The sequence below is a fragment of the Leptosomus discolor genome, chromosome Z (genome assembly GCF_034619465.1).
Source record: "Leptosomus discolor isolate bLepDis1 chromosome Z, bLepDis1.hap2, whole genome shotgun sequence".
NCBI lineage: Eukaryota > Metazoa > Chordata > Aves > Leptosomiformes > Leptosomidae > Leptosomus > Leptosomus discolor.
This window is the reverse complement of record NC_141419.1, coordinates 80,653,572-80,668,171: the sequence shown is the minus strand read 5'-3', so window position 1 is coordinate 80,668,171 and position 14,600 is coordinate 80,653,572. Positions and strand designations below refer to the sequence as shown.

The 14,600-nt window shown below is 43.9% G+C and overlaps 1 protein-coding gene across 1 annotated transcript; it reads right to left on the bottom strand.

Moving 5' to 3' along the window:
- Nucleotides 1–1,036: 1,036 nt before the first annotated feature.
- On the bottom strand, nucleotides 1,037–13,960 carry AGXT2 (alanine--glyoxylate aminotransferase 2). Its single transcript, XM_086479542.1, has 12 exons — nucleotides 13,860–13,960; nucleotides 13,423–13,546; nucleotides 12,228–12,322; nucleotides 10,993–11,086; nucleotides 9,809–9,902; nucleotides 8,663–8,763; nucleotides 7,466–7,558; nucleotides 6,512–6,644; nucleotides 5,742–5,830; nucleotides 2,801–2,950; nucleotides 2,354–2,452; nucleotides 1,037–1,147 (listed from the first exon to the last, which is right to left on the bottom strand). Exons 1-12 carry the CDS (start codon nucleotides 13,943–13,945, stop codon nucleotides 1,037–1,039), a joined length of 1,269 nt encoding a protein of 422 aa, XP_086335668.1. The 5' UTR covers nucleotides 13,946–13,960.
- Between the last annotated feature and the right edge of the window lie 640 nt (nucleotides 13,961–14,600).

The following is a 14,600-nucleotide window of genomic DNA, read 5'->3' as shown; positions in this document are numbered from 1 at the left end:
TTAGTTGGAAGCTGAAGGAAGTCGTGAACAAAAATGTTAAAAGAAGTGATTATGTGAGAAAGAAACATGGCATCTTATTTCACCAGCCAGAGTTTGCAGCTTTGCTAAGTGACTCATGGGTGCGCTGTGCAATCCCAAAAGCAGCAGGAGGAAAAGAGAAGCGTATTCTGGAGAGGATGATGACTGCATTAGAGCCTCATGACAAAAATAGTTAGTGTAGTTGGAAACTTTTCAACTTTGTGCAAATATGTTTTTATGCTCTAATTACAGTGTATCCTTGTGGTAAGGGTAAACGGTTTTAACTGTTTAAAACCTCCAGTTACTGGAGGTTCTGCTCAGGGTGGTTTTCAGCCAGAGATTAACTATGCTTCTGTAAGTGAAATCTCACCGACTGAACCCTGCAGTATTACTTTTGGCCTCAATTTTTTTTTTTTCTTATTGAAACAAACCCGAATACTCTTGCCATTTGTGAGTGTTACAAATGCTTGTAGGTGTTGGGTAAAAATGACAAGGTTTTGGTAGCAGGGGTGGGGGCAGCAGCAGTGGTGGCTGCTGCGGAAGGCAGTTGGGGGCTACCCTGCACTGGTGCCAGCCAGCTCTGCCCCACCACACGCCAACGCTCAGCCCTCGGGGAGCGCGTGGTGCCGCTGCGGAAACGTGTGTAAGAACTGGCAGTAAAGGCTGCGGTACAGAGGAACAGGGGCAGGGCAGCAGGAGGCAGGCCATTGCAGCACTGGCACCACCCCCGAGGGGACCATGGGTGCTACGAAGTCCAAACAGCGTACTTCCCCCAAACACTTTTATTATAATTTTCCTGTCACTCCTAAAATTTACCAGTTTTGGTATGAGTATGTTTACAAAACAGATTAGAGCGTATGCTTTATTAAACACCGGATCTGTCAGACTGCTCTTACACTGCTGAACAAGTATTTCATCTTCAGACTATGATTTTCTTATCCATTGGAAATCAGCGCCCAGTCCAGGTGGCAAGTATCAGGGGTTCCGTGTGCACCTCGTGTAAGGAAACAACTGAAGTCTATTTTGCAGCTGCTCTGTCTGTGTGTCTCTGTAAAGCAGTATGAAATACTTCCACAGCAAAGTCGACATCCTTTTTAGTAATGCACATAGGAGGTTTAATTCTAAATGTCTGAGGAGAAAAGAAAAAAAAACATCCTTAAATTTGTATGGAAAGAGTACCGTTTCTAGCAGCTCATCTAGGTCAGCACTCACCTTCTGCCCCAAAATATCTAACCCGAAGCGTGACAAATAGTATTACAGGAGAACAGCAGAGCATGGACTGAGGCTTCTGATAAATGCTCTCTGAAGTGGGGCAACTTTGTACCTGACTGCATCCAACTCCCCGCTCCGCTGTCATGACAAAGCAACCGCCTCCCAAACAGACCCGCCTGGAGTGGGTCCTGTTTGCAGCCCTGTTATTCCAGACAGAGGTAGTACAAAACCTTGGATGGGTTCGGACCACAACGACACAGGTGTATTTTCCTTTCTGGCAGCTCTGCCACAGGGAGAAGTACTATCTCTTCCCAACGGCAGCCTCTTGCATTGTGTCAGCTGATTTGCTGTTACATTATAGGGTTTTTTAAAAGCTTCTAAGAGAATGTATTGCGAAAGAATCACTACATACTAACTTTCAGTTAGGGTACTGTAGCGTGTTGATCAGAAAGGGATACATGCACAGTTTACCTTGTCAAGAACGTAGGTTATGAAATCAAAATGTTTGATCCGTATTATAACGTTTCCAAGAGTATTTAACTTCCGTAAGAATCTTAAACTTTCCGTTTAAATTTTTCTGTCATCACCTCGCAGGACTTTACGCAGCAAGAGTGCAGTCGCGGTCTTTCCCACCCGCAGCCCCAGCTGAAGCTAACACTCACAGATAAACAACGCTCTCGTGAGACAGAATCAGATTTTACTCTTCTCTGAGCTGCAGCCTGTTACCCGTGTTCTGGCCTACCACTTCTGCAAGAACTGCTGAGGGGGCAGATGCAGCATCCTAGGTATTTTAGCCATTCTGCATCTCCCTCAGCGGCTTCCTCTACACCAGAGGGCTTCACTGACCTGACCAGCCCGGAGGCAATTCCCTGCTATTAACCCGCCTGCTGTAAGAAGCTGGTGACACAGGGCCCTGGGTACAGCGTGGCGCATCTTCAGTTGGTGCGGGCTGGGCTGATGCCCGTTCTTGTGCAATCCTCACTTCTGTGCCGCGTTGCTGAACTTGCTATTAGCAGATCTTAATTTTTATTACCCTACAGGTAAAGGTAATACTAAATACTAAAATAATAAATATTATTTATAATACAATAAATAATACATAAAACTCAGAGAGGTTCAGTACCTGGCTGTAGAGTCCTCCTCTGCCAATCAGAACCCCCATGTCTTTACAGTCCTCCCAGATCTGACTGAATTCTTCAGCTGGAAGCGGGTGGCGACTGTGCTAAGGAAAGTGAACATTAAACGTCTCTCAGATACTCTAAACTAGTTCTATGAAAAAGATGTATACTGCAGTTTCTCCAATAAATCCCACCCCCATCTCTGGCTGAGAACAGTGGCTGCATAATTTATCTGCTTTCTAAGATGAGCATATGCAATTAAGGTACACAAGCCACTGTTTACTCAAAGCTTAGGAAATACTTGAAATGCCGGAATGTTCTGGCTCATTTTTAGCCAGAGCAATGTTTTCTCACTTTACACTAGAGTTTTTAATAGAAAATCTGCCTATTATTTCAACTGATGAGCCTTTCAATGGCACTGTAAATGGAAAGGAATAAAGTAAATCACTAACCTTATCTGTCACCATTTCTACTCCAATCATAAGTCCCTTGCCACGGACATCTCCAACAATCTCGAATTTATCCCGTAGTTTAGCCAACTCCAAAAGCATATATGTTCCCACATCCTCACTGTTTTTTTGTAGACCATCTTCTTCAATAGCCTGGTTAAAATGACAGCGTTGCAGGAAAACCTTCTAATACAGTCAGTTAATCCCCATTTCGCTTGATAACGCGTTAACGTTTATCTCACTTCCTCGCAGACTATGTTCCTTCACTACTGCTGTCCTTCCTTTCTTTTTTCCTGTTACAATCCTCTAACGGCATCAGAGGACAATCGAACATAGTGTTTTGATGTTGCTGTGGTGTTTTTCACATTTTACTTATTATTTCACAAACACAATCCAGTAATTCACGCTCACATGTAGCCATAACTGAAAAATACCTGACCAGCGAGATTATTTTCAAAATCTTACCAGAACTATTTTCATTCTTTCTCAGTATCATGAGAAGAATATCATTTGAGAAGGCATGCCTGCGTATGCTAGGCAGCCTTTTAGGGAACAACTTGAGTGTTTTAACTAGATTAATCAAGACCATGCTTTTTAATCGCATCTTTTTGTTTGTTCGTCACCGTGCTCTCCTGAATCAAAGTTCTGACATGCAGCCAGCTATCAGCACTGACACACACAAACCATTTTATGACTTGCATTAAGAACATTCACACGAAACGCCCCCCCCAAAATACAATTGCAGCAGTTAAAGCGGGTGTTTCTTCTCTTCTCTTCTCATTCCGTTTTATTCTTCCTGACTCAGGCAACCTCCTTGGACTTATTTCAGATCCAGGCTCCCAAGTTACTTCAGAGCCAGAAAACCCCAAAACGTGGGTTCTTATTTGTAAACTATTTTTTCAAAATCTTTTTATTGATATGATCAACCGTCTTAAAAAATAGCTTAATCACTGCCCGCCCCAGTACTCAGGAAAGTAACATAAACAGGAACAGTGTCTGTTGTAATGGAGTGAGATTGAAGGACAAATGGCGTGTACACCATCAAGACATATTAAATAGCAACTTACTGGCCACTGATTTTCTGCTGGGTAATAAGTGAAACGTGTTGCAAATTTTTCTGTTGTCTTTTTCATGAAGGATTTTTTTTTTCCCCAAAGGAATTCTGACATTAAATATTTTTAACTATCTGGTCATTAAGGCTTTCTAGGCATAAGGTAAAAGCTGTGGAGTTCAAACAATTTTGTTAATGTGCGCCAGAGAATAATTTCGGTTTAGCTGAGGATTTGCTAGTCGTACGAAAGTTAGCTAAGGCTTTGGAGAAAAGCGCTTTCCTACATTTCTATTAACAAAGTTAATAAAATTATTTATGAGTCATTTACAGGACAACCAGGTGATCAGGCCCAGTCAAAATGGGTTTACAAAAGGCAGGTCCTGCTTAACGAACCTGATCTGCTACGACCAGGTGACCCTGATGGATGAGGGAAAGGCTGTGGATATTGTTTACCTCGACCTCTGTAAAGCCTTTGACACTGTTTTCCACGGAATTCTAGTGAAGAAACTGGCTGCTCATGGCTTGGATGATCATACGCTCTGCTGGGTAAAACATTGGCTGGGTGGCCGGGCCCAGAGAGTGGCGGTGAATGGAGTTCAACCCAGCTGGCGGCCGGTCACCAGCGCTGTCCCCCAGGGCTCAGTATTGGGACCTTGGTCTTGTTTAACATCTTTATCGATGATCTCGATGAGGGCATTGAGTGCTCCCTCAGCAAGTTTACAGATGACACTAAATTGGGTGGGAGTGTTGACCTGCTGGAGGGCAGGAAGGCTCTGCAGAGGGACCTGGGCAGGCGGGATCGATGGGCTGAGGCCAATGCGATGAGGTTCAACAAGGCCAAGTGCCGGGTCCTGCCCTTGGTCACAACAGCCCCAGGCAGCGCTACGGGCTTGGGGAGGAGTGGCTTGAAAGCTGCCCCGCAGAAAAGGACCTGGGGGTGCTGGTCGACAGCCGGCTGGACATGAGCCAGCAGTGTGCCCAGGTGGCCAAGGAGGCCAACAGCATCCTGGCCTGTATCAGAAGTGGTGTGGCCAGCAGGAGCAGGGAGCTGATCGTGCCCCTGTACTCGGCACTGGTGAGGCCGCCCCTCGAATGCTGTGTGCAGTTTTGGGCCCCTCACTGCAAGAAAAGACATTGAGGTGCTGGAGCGTGTCCAGAGAAGGGCAACGAAGGTGGTGAAGGGCCTGGAGAACAGGTCTGGTGAGGAGCGGCTGAGGGATCTGGGGCTGTTTAGCCCGGAGAAGAGGCGGCTGAGGGGAGACCTTATTGCTCTCTAGAACTACCTGAGAGGGCTTTGTAGAGAGGTAGGGGCTGGTCTCTTCTCACAGGTAACTAATGATAGAACAAGAGGGAATGGACTCAGGCTGTACCAGGGTAGGTTTAGGCTTAACATTAGGAAAAATTTTTTCACTGAAAGGGTTGTCAGACATTGGAATAGGCTGCCCAGGGAGGTGGTTGAGTCACCATCCCTTAATGTGTTTAAAGGTCATTTAGATGTGGTGCTTGGAGATAGGGTTTAGGGGGGTACTTGGTAGAGTAGGGTTGAGGGTTGGACCTGACGATCTCAAAGGTGTTTTCCAACCTGACGATTCTAAGATTCTAAAGGAAAGAACATCAAGGAGACAAAGGAAGACGATGCTGAAAACATAATTACAGGACTCTATTCTTGCTAGAGGGATGAAAGTTTTGCAACGGAACTAACCTGGAACTTTCCTACTCATAGGGCCCATCAGCCTTGTATGCATAATACATACCTATGTTTATGCCTTTCTATACAGTTATTTGAAACATTGCCCACCTATAACTTTATAGTAAGAATAAATGTAAACATTTTTCATCTTTTGCTACAAGAAAAACTGTCGAATACATAAATTTATATAATGTTCTCCCTACATCAAGAACCGCAGCTCCAACTACGCAGGCCAAAGGGCTTCCTCCAAACGTATTAAAGTGAAGGTTTTGAGCCAAGGAACTTGCAATCTCTAGAAGCAAAAGAACAACACTAATTACTCTTACAGTTGTCTTATGTTTGCTAACACTACTTATCCACTTTAACTTAACCGTTCAGTTACATCTGCCGTGCTTCAACCCTGATTCTACCGGAGACAATGCAATAGGAAGAATTTATTTTGCTCCTGCAAGTAGTCTGTGCAAAATACGAGTATCTCAAAAAATTACAGTGTCCAGCAGATGCTAAACCCAGACTTTTTCTAAAAATGTCACACTCCTGCCATACACTGGCAGCTGTCCACTGAAACTGACATCTGCAAGTTTTCTTCACTAGATTCAGCCAGTCATTTGTACGAATCAAGCACCTGGTTAACGTGCTGCCTTATATACTCACAGTACACTGATTTGTAAAACGGTGAATTCAGTGAGGATTTCCAGGATCTATTACCAGCTCTACCAATGCCTCACAAGGTCATCCCTGCTTCAGTTATACAACCAACCCCAGTTAAATAAAGCTTTGCACTGGTATGGCACAGCACTTTGTAAAATAAGTGAGTCATGAGAGTCCGACTGATTTGTCAGAAGACAGACCGAGACGAAGATTTTTAAGAAAGCTCGGCTGTTTGAACACACATCTCTCCCCTAAGCAGTTACTGTATAGCGTATTCTGTAATTGCTCTATTTGAAGTCTTAGCAGAACAGAACGCTTATACCTTTTGTTGTAACAACAGCTGCCATTGGAAAGCCATTACCGATTCCTTTCGACAAAGTCACAATGTCAGGGACTACATCATGCGTTTGAAATCCCCAGTAATGGCTGCCCATCCGTCCAAATGCCGTCTGTACCTTTCAAAAGAAAAATCCCGAGAAATCCCCATCACTTTCTCACGTTTTACAGTATGGTTTCTTTTTCTTGTCTTGCTCTTGTTACTGACTTGCATTAAACTGCAACTACAGCTGGAGTCGACTCGTATTAGGACCCTTATTCGCACGGCTTTGCGCAAAATACTACTGATTGTAATCGGGTTTTTCTTTCTCATTTGAAAGAGATAACATGTCACCATGCCTTAGGCATGGCGAGATGCATAAATAAGCTGCAGCTTCCATTTCAAACTGGAGAGGAAATGCAGCTGCTTACCACATTTCAAAACCAACCCCATAATTGCTTATGTCTACTATTGCGACGCTTGAGCTACATACCACTGTCACTTTGAAGCATTTGCTACCATTTCAAAAAACAGCTGTAGCGAAGCAAATTCTATTTATAAAACATATTTGCAAAGGTGCAGCAACCAACTCCCTTCTAGAGTTTATGTATGCCAGTGACACTCAGAAAGGAAGCGTTACTGTGACAAATATCCCATCACAGCTGGCATTTGGTAGCTGTGTATTTGTGTAAATTTACTGCTCCCAAAAGGTAAGGGCTGAAGTCTGCTACTAACATTACCCGCGTCTAAAATCAGAACACCACATAGCAAAAGAGAGGCAGTAAAAACTGGGAGGCTCCTCTGCTCGCAAAGATGCACCGTGCTACACTCAAGCTATGAAATGTGCAGCATTTCATTTATGTTATTTCCAGGCTTCCAGTTTGCCTTCACTTTGATTCTTTTGAGATGACTTTCAGAGGTACCCCAAGCTGTAGAGCTCTTAGTAAATAAAAAACTCACTTCATCGGAAATACAAACGCCCCCTCTTTCCCGTACTAGCTGATAAGCTTCCTTTAAGAAACTTCTTGGGTACTGAACAGCTCCATTAACACCCTGCCAAGACAAAAGAGACAATGTCTTGAGGAACAGACACAGAAACAGGCCTTTCACTGTGTGACTATCCTACAAGAAGAAAAAATACCAGCAGCCCTCAGGTAATAGCAAGATTGTTGCCTCAAGTTTCTTGCTTCAGGAGTGGAACTGCTTCAAAAAGTTGCTGCTCAGGTCACTCATCCCCATCCCACAGGGCAGTTTGCTGTTCCATTAGTTGGGCGGATATAAATGTTTGTCAGGTCATACTGTAAAGTGGATCACTGTAAGACAGAGCCAATTAAAGACGAACTGCCAAAAGAGGTACCTTGAAAACTCACACACTGAGACACCCAGAAACCGTGTTTCATGACAAAGTTAACCAGAGAATTCACACTCCTTGTCTGGCTAATTTGTTTAAAACATTGTTTCCTCAATTTCTGTTCACCTCGCCAGCTTTCACTTGCATCAGAAATTCCACTCTACACCAGGACTGCAACAGCTTCCTAGACTTAAGTATGCAATGGCTTAGAAGAAGCAAAACCAGAGAACAGCTCCAGTTTTCTCTGTGGTCACAATTTGCATCATTTTTTTCCTCGCCTTTCCTGTTCCCGGGATATACTCTCCATTCTTTCTATTTAAGAAACATGTATACAGCCGTTCTGAAACTAGGGTGAAGCACCAAGGGAATGAATCCTGCAGCCACCGCTTGCTGGAGAGGTGCTAAAAATACAGTGGACAACATGGCTGGGAAGAGGTGGAAGGAGGATTGAGATAACTAAAGTTTGCAGAAATAGTTAGGAGAAAAGCAGTATGAACTCTAGAAAGCATTAGAAACTAAACAATAGCATGCTGCACGCTATTTCAACGCAGCAAAACGTTGTATGTTTAATCATGATGCGCTAATTTAACTTCATGAGCAACATTCTAGCTCAATTGAAATCTGTGTCAAAAGCCAACATTTTAAGACAATGCACCCATTCAAATACTTCAAATATTTGAGGTGTTGAAAGCACCGAAAAAGGAATAAAAATCGGCGGAAGTCTGTAGGATGTAGCTAAAGAATACCAGATTTGAGCGTTGCACGCGATTTGTGCTACCACAATTGAGAAACGGCAAACTACTCACTTGAATTGGTTCAGCGATAAATCCAGCTATTGTCTTTGGCACTGAGGTATTCAGAGTATCTTTGAACTGTTCAAGGTACTGGTCATTTGCATGACACACGCCTGTTTACAGGGGAAATAGTTGAAAGCGAATTTACTTAAAATGACACAAAACTAGCTTCAAAACATGAAATTACACATCTAAGCAACAAGTATGATCTGACCGCACGGTAAATACCACCTTTCAAATACACAAGGAAAGGCTAAAGAAGAGAGTCCCTTATTTTCTCTTACACCATTTATACTCTAAGGAACGCCAGTTCCAAAACAGCAAGGCAAAGCTGCCAGACGGTAAGATGTTACACGTTACAGAGGTCAGTAAGCTACAGGTTAGCGAAAGTGTCCGTGAATCACCTGCATTAGCAGAAGGAATAAGCGGACACTTTCTCAGGGGCTAATAAACATCGGCATAAGACCTAAGGAATCGTTAGGCTAATGCAGGTATGACGATTTTCTGGAGAACAAAGCCAACTTATCAGTCCATACCGAAACAAAGAACAGAGCGATTAGTATAGCTAATGCTCCCATTCACTAGGTAGGGGAAAGCTAAAAAGAAAACATCCTGTTACGTATCCATGTGAATTAAAATACTAAAGAGCGTCTGCCGAAACATTGAACAAATTTACTGAAACTGCTGTTGACAGGCGAGCAGTAGAGGAGCTTTCACACTGGGCTGCGTGTGGAACGTTTTGTCTCATTTAAGACTTTTTGCCTATCACTGGCTTCAGGTTGTCCTTACTCTTCATACTATTCCAAAACAAAAGCTGGAGAGCGGTCAAAACTTCAGAAACAGCAGAAAACACCAATCAACATTGCTGTTCTTCCAGATGTGCCCAACTGAGTTCCACAGCTTCCGGAGCTGACCATGACAAATGCCGGAGACAAAGGCTGGGATTTTAAGAAGGAATCTGAGAACACGGGGTGTCACCTGCTCAAAATTCTTCTCAGTGGGAAGCAGGTTCCTGAGGTTCTCCGCAATATTTTCTTTGGTTGCCCTTGCAAATCCTACCCAGAGGCCTACCTTTCTCGAGAGGTAAACACAACCTATTTCCGCAGCCCTCTAGTATTCCCTAATCTAAAAGGTAAATACTTCCTGCCATTGACCAACCTTCAGAACAGCTGCATTTTCGAATGGTTTGCACAGGAGAATCTCTGCAATGGCTGCCTCCCCACGGGCCACGAAAAACATCTGGTAACATTGTCTGCCAAGCGTAAGAGAAATAGCTACAGATTTGATGACACCTCGCTAAGAGATGTTTTAATCATACTTAGGGATAACTAATGAAAGAAACGTTTTAAAGTCTGCTAAGAGTCAAAGGGCATACCTAGTTCAAGCAACTTGTCTGAAGAACACTGGGGGCATAACGACAAACCTACCCCTCAACAAATAGTGAACAGGCAGTTTTGGAACCGACAAGTTTAGACTATTCCAGCGATAGTCACTCAACTGATGATTTCCTTTATTCTGTTCTTTAAGTTAGCTAGCAGTTTTCCTTATCTAAGACCAACAGCAACATTTTCAGAGTTGCTGGTAGTACTTCAACCTTCCTAAGTACGACAAAAATCCGCAAAACACAGGGAGGCAAGCAGATTTAGTAGATTAAGTACAGGCTGGAAACTGGGGGCTCTAGCCTTCTAATCCTGACTGCTGACGAAACACCACGACTTCAGGCAACTCATTTATTGTGCCAGGTTGGGAGGCTGCTATGAAGGAGCCTTTCTATAGCCAGTGCTGCGGCTGAGCTATCACCAGTGCGGATCAGAGTAGCCAATGCCAGCCTCTAGTAGACAGAAAGTCACACCCATCTGCTCAAGGGCAGGGAGACAACGCATGGCCATTTACCCCCAGTGGATCTCCTTAACAGATGTGTCTCCTGTCTCCTCCTGAAAGGAGGGACACTGTAGGTTGGTTCTTCATTCCAGGGGAGGAACTACTTCAGACCAGCGTAAAGTAGCTTTGCACAGATTTGCCAAAACAAACTTGAGAAAAGGGGTTCTCAGCGTTATTACTTTGCACCTCACATACACTTCCATGCAAGCACCAAGCACGACTAAAGAACTGTAAACCATGACCACTTGTGCTATGGCTGTCCTGACTCCAAATTAGCATAAGCAACTAAACGGAGAAGGAAAGGGGACTGGCTCTTGTTGTGCCTACACAGCAGGAACAGCTACACTGCAGTCCAGTTAGTGACCACAGCGCTTTGAGGGTAGAAAATGTACCAATTGTTGAAACATTCAGACAAAGTGTTAGTCACCCAGACTATTTAAAAAAAATAACAAAAATCTCACTGTTGAACAGCCAAAGCCATTGGCAACACCATGCTTATAAAGACCAACAGACGTCAATCCCAGCGTGTAGGGGCTGCCTCCATGGTATGCTCCTCTGTGCAGACAAACAAAGCACATGGACATCACTCATTTCCAAGAAGAGACTGTAGCAACATTAGTTCTGAGAAGGCATGCCTCCGAGATACAGCTTATCGGGGAAAACGTGCATTGTTAACACTCAAAACAAGAAGATTCCTACTGCCATTTTTTGCTCTGGTTTTGGAAGATCCACGACCGCCCAACTTCACTGGTCTCCTGAAATTTAAAACATTCAAGTTGTCAGCTAATGTTTGCACGGAGAAGAGAACAATGACTGCAACCAACAGCAATTCAGACAGTGCCTCGTGAAGTTCTGCCGGAGCACCTGAGCCCTACGGAGCAAACGCCTCTGTTCTTTGAACCTTGGGAACGGCTGCTCTCTCCAACAGATGCTGCCAATCGTTAAACTACATGGTTGTTTGCTGCCAGTTCTACATACAAATCCAAAGTTCGTTAATGAGAATACACAAGCAAGGTGGGTACCCAATGTTCTGCCGAACAGAACAACGGAAAAATACAGCTCTTCGTAACAAGGCCTTTTATTCTAATATTTGAGGCCACCTGGGTTGCATAGTAAAGAGAACTGCTTACACTGTTGCTTCCCTAGCACTTACCCCTGCACCACCTCTGTCATTAAGCCAGAAGAACTGTTTGTGTACCTATGCCGTGAACCATGGTTCATGGATCCTGCAGAAAAATAAGGCAGCAAAACAAACAAACCAAAAAAATCCTTCCGCCAGGTTAGCTTTCAGCCAGGGCAGCTCCCTGCTGCAGTTCACTGCACCGCTAGTCCAGATGTACCTTTGTATCCCCGCAACGAGGGCTGCTGCAGGGGTGGAATGAAGGAAGAAAGCAATTGATGAAACCTGCTCTGGCGTGAAAGGAGGTCCACCAACGCACACCCTGAACACAGAGACTAGACCCTTTTTTGAGTAACAAAAACGAAAATTGCCGGTTGTGTTTTGTACGCAAACTAGTCCTAATATACTGTCTCGAATCTTCGTCTCCTGTTTTACTCCTCTTCGTCCAGCAAAACAATTTTACAGCATTTTCCCCAGCAGATCCGGGGCTAAAGGGTCCTCTACTATTTCTTGACTGGGACACAGACAGACTGATCACATACACAAAGGAGTTTTGTAAAGATCTATCACCATTACCTGAGAGCGATGATGTCGAAGTTACGAGTATATAGCCTTGCCATGAACATAGCCAAGTCATTGGCTTCTGACCCGCTGTTGGTTAGATAAACCACCTACAAGAGAAGGCTTACGGTCAGGACCACCACCCTCCTGTTCAGCATCAGACCATGTCACTGAAGACACATTACGAGTTATAAGCTGCCACTACCACGAGGTGACTTCACCGCAATAAACTTAGTGGTGCCCATACACTACGGATGAGAACTAAGATCAAGCTGATCTGCTCGGGGAGAGTACCGAAAAAATTGCTGAGTCTTTGGGCTTTCCTAAGGCGGAACAGAGATTCAAAGCAAAATGAAAGTGTCTGGGTCAAACCGAGCATGACTGACTGACAGAAACAACCTTCACACAGGTAAAGAGGGCTGTGCCATCTCCCTGCATGTGAGTTACTACGAGTGACAAAGACAGGCACAACGGTGGAACAGAAGAAGGGAGAGGAGTTTGCGTTTTGGGAGCAAACGAGGATTAAGGGGACATCCTGAATACAAGTCCTGACACTTGAAAACAGATCAAATTCTGGCGTCACCTCTTTTAAAGTTAATGTTCAGAAGTGATTGAGATTCTCCACTGCTTAAACTATGCAGACGCTTTAAATTTTTAATTTTTTTTACTTTCCTTCCATTTTCAAGATGGCAATAGCTTCACACTCCCCTGCTAGCCCAACTTCATTTTATCTCCAGTTTATTTTACCCAAAACCAATACTTGCCTTATTGTTTCTATGCATACGAAACACGACGTTTACGTGGTTTATTTATTTAAAGTCAGTAAAGCTCACCACACAAAGGACTGTCAAATACTTTTCCCTGGGAATTTTCATGACATCAAGCAAACTAGGGCTGGCTACATACGAGAACAGTTAGCACCACCTTAATTCCTGCGGTAATTTTAAAGTTGACAACGCCCCTTCACAGTGACAACTGGAGGGAGAGAACAAACAGAACAGGAGCTTGGGCTATCATGCTTGTCTACATCTGGGTCTAAAGAAAAGGCCTTAAGGGTCACCACGCTCTCCTCATCTAACAGCCTGTAGTCCCCAAACAGGTTTTCTCTCCACAGGTATCGTGGCTCTCGTTTATTTAATTTTTATATTAAATATTTCTTATGAACAGACACCCCCCTCACCAGCCCCTGCTGCTGTCAGAAGCAAAGTACCTTAAGTGGATCTGGAAGAAGGGAAGTCAACTTTTCAGCATACTCCTGGATTGACGGGTGCATGTAGATATTAGTGGTATGCCACAGGCGAGCAAGCTGCTTCTGGGTAGCCACGGTCACCTTCCTGCATGTAGCACAAGAAGAGACAAAGGGATTCAATTCTACACACACGCGCACTCACACAGGCACACACCTTCTTGTTATTGATTCTGAAAATGCAGACCCTATGCCATGTGCCAGATGGGTGAAAAAGTAGACAAAATTAATGCATTCTTCAAAACGTAGTGGAAATTGACCTTAATATAAGCGATACGTGACAATTTAGTGAACTGTATTCCGGTTTTAGGCTCACAGAGCAACGGATTAAGGAAGAACAAGACCAACATAGGTATCCCTTCCAGTATTTTATAGCACGAACCAAAGAGTAGCATACTTACGGATGGCAGTGACCAACACTGACAGTGACGATCCCAGCAAAGAGATCAAGGTATCTTCGTCCTTCATAATCAAACAACCACTGCATATGTCCTTGATGCAGCAGCAATGGCTTCTTGTAATACGTTCGCAGTGAAGGAGAAACATTTTGCTCACGAATTTTCTGCATGCGTTCATATGGATAGGACTGAGTGGAATAAAAAAGTCAGTATCCATTTATACTTTCTGAAGATCCAGACTAATGGACCTGTAGTGGATCACAGAGATTCCACAGCTCTCGACAGCAGTTGCTCACAGAACTAAGATTTCAACCAATTCTGGCACATAGAGGGTTCTCTACACCTCTGAAACACAGCTTTTGAAATAAGACTGATGCTCTGCGCATATCTCTTCCTTAAAGTTTTCCAAATCGACAGTTTAGCCATAAGTTACAGAACTGCCACCCAGGTATATCTGCAGGTTACATCCTGGTTATAACAGAACGATTTTTTTTCCCAAAGAAGCGAATTTTAGACTCATATTTAAGGCACCGACTGTTTATAGCAGACGAGCCTATCACGTAAATCTAGTCATGCAGCTTACTTCAATTCAGTGCAGTACGTGTGACTTACTTGGTATTTTTCAGGTACAAAATCACAAGGAGGCATTTTTGCTTGTGTGGAGGCGGAGCTTTTCCATTTCTGCTGCCTAAAGGCAACTACGGAACAGCAAGAGAATCATCAAACACTCATCAAAGTGCACGT

What these genes read in the sequence shown, in the direction of transcription:
- AGXT2 (XM_086479542.1), bottom strand. Translation starts at nt 13,945, where the DNA reads ATGCAGTGGTTGTTTGATTATGAAGGACGAAGATACCTTGATCTCTTT. An exon ending in TTCTTCCAGATCCACTTAAG is followed by an intron (nt 12,323 to 13,422) that starts GTACTTTGCTTC and finishes CTTCTCTTGTAG; the next exon opens with GTGGTTTATCTAACCAACAG. An exon ending in GCGTTTGTATTTCCGATGAA is followed by an intron (nt 6,645 to 7,465) that starts GTGAGTTTTTTA and finishes TTCTTTTGAAAG; the next exon opens with GTACAGACGGCATTTGGACG.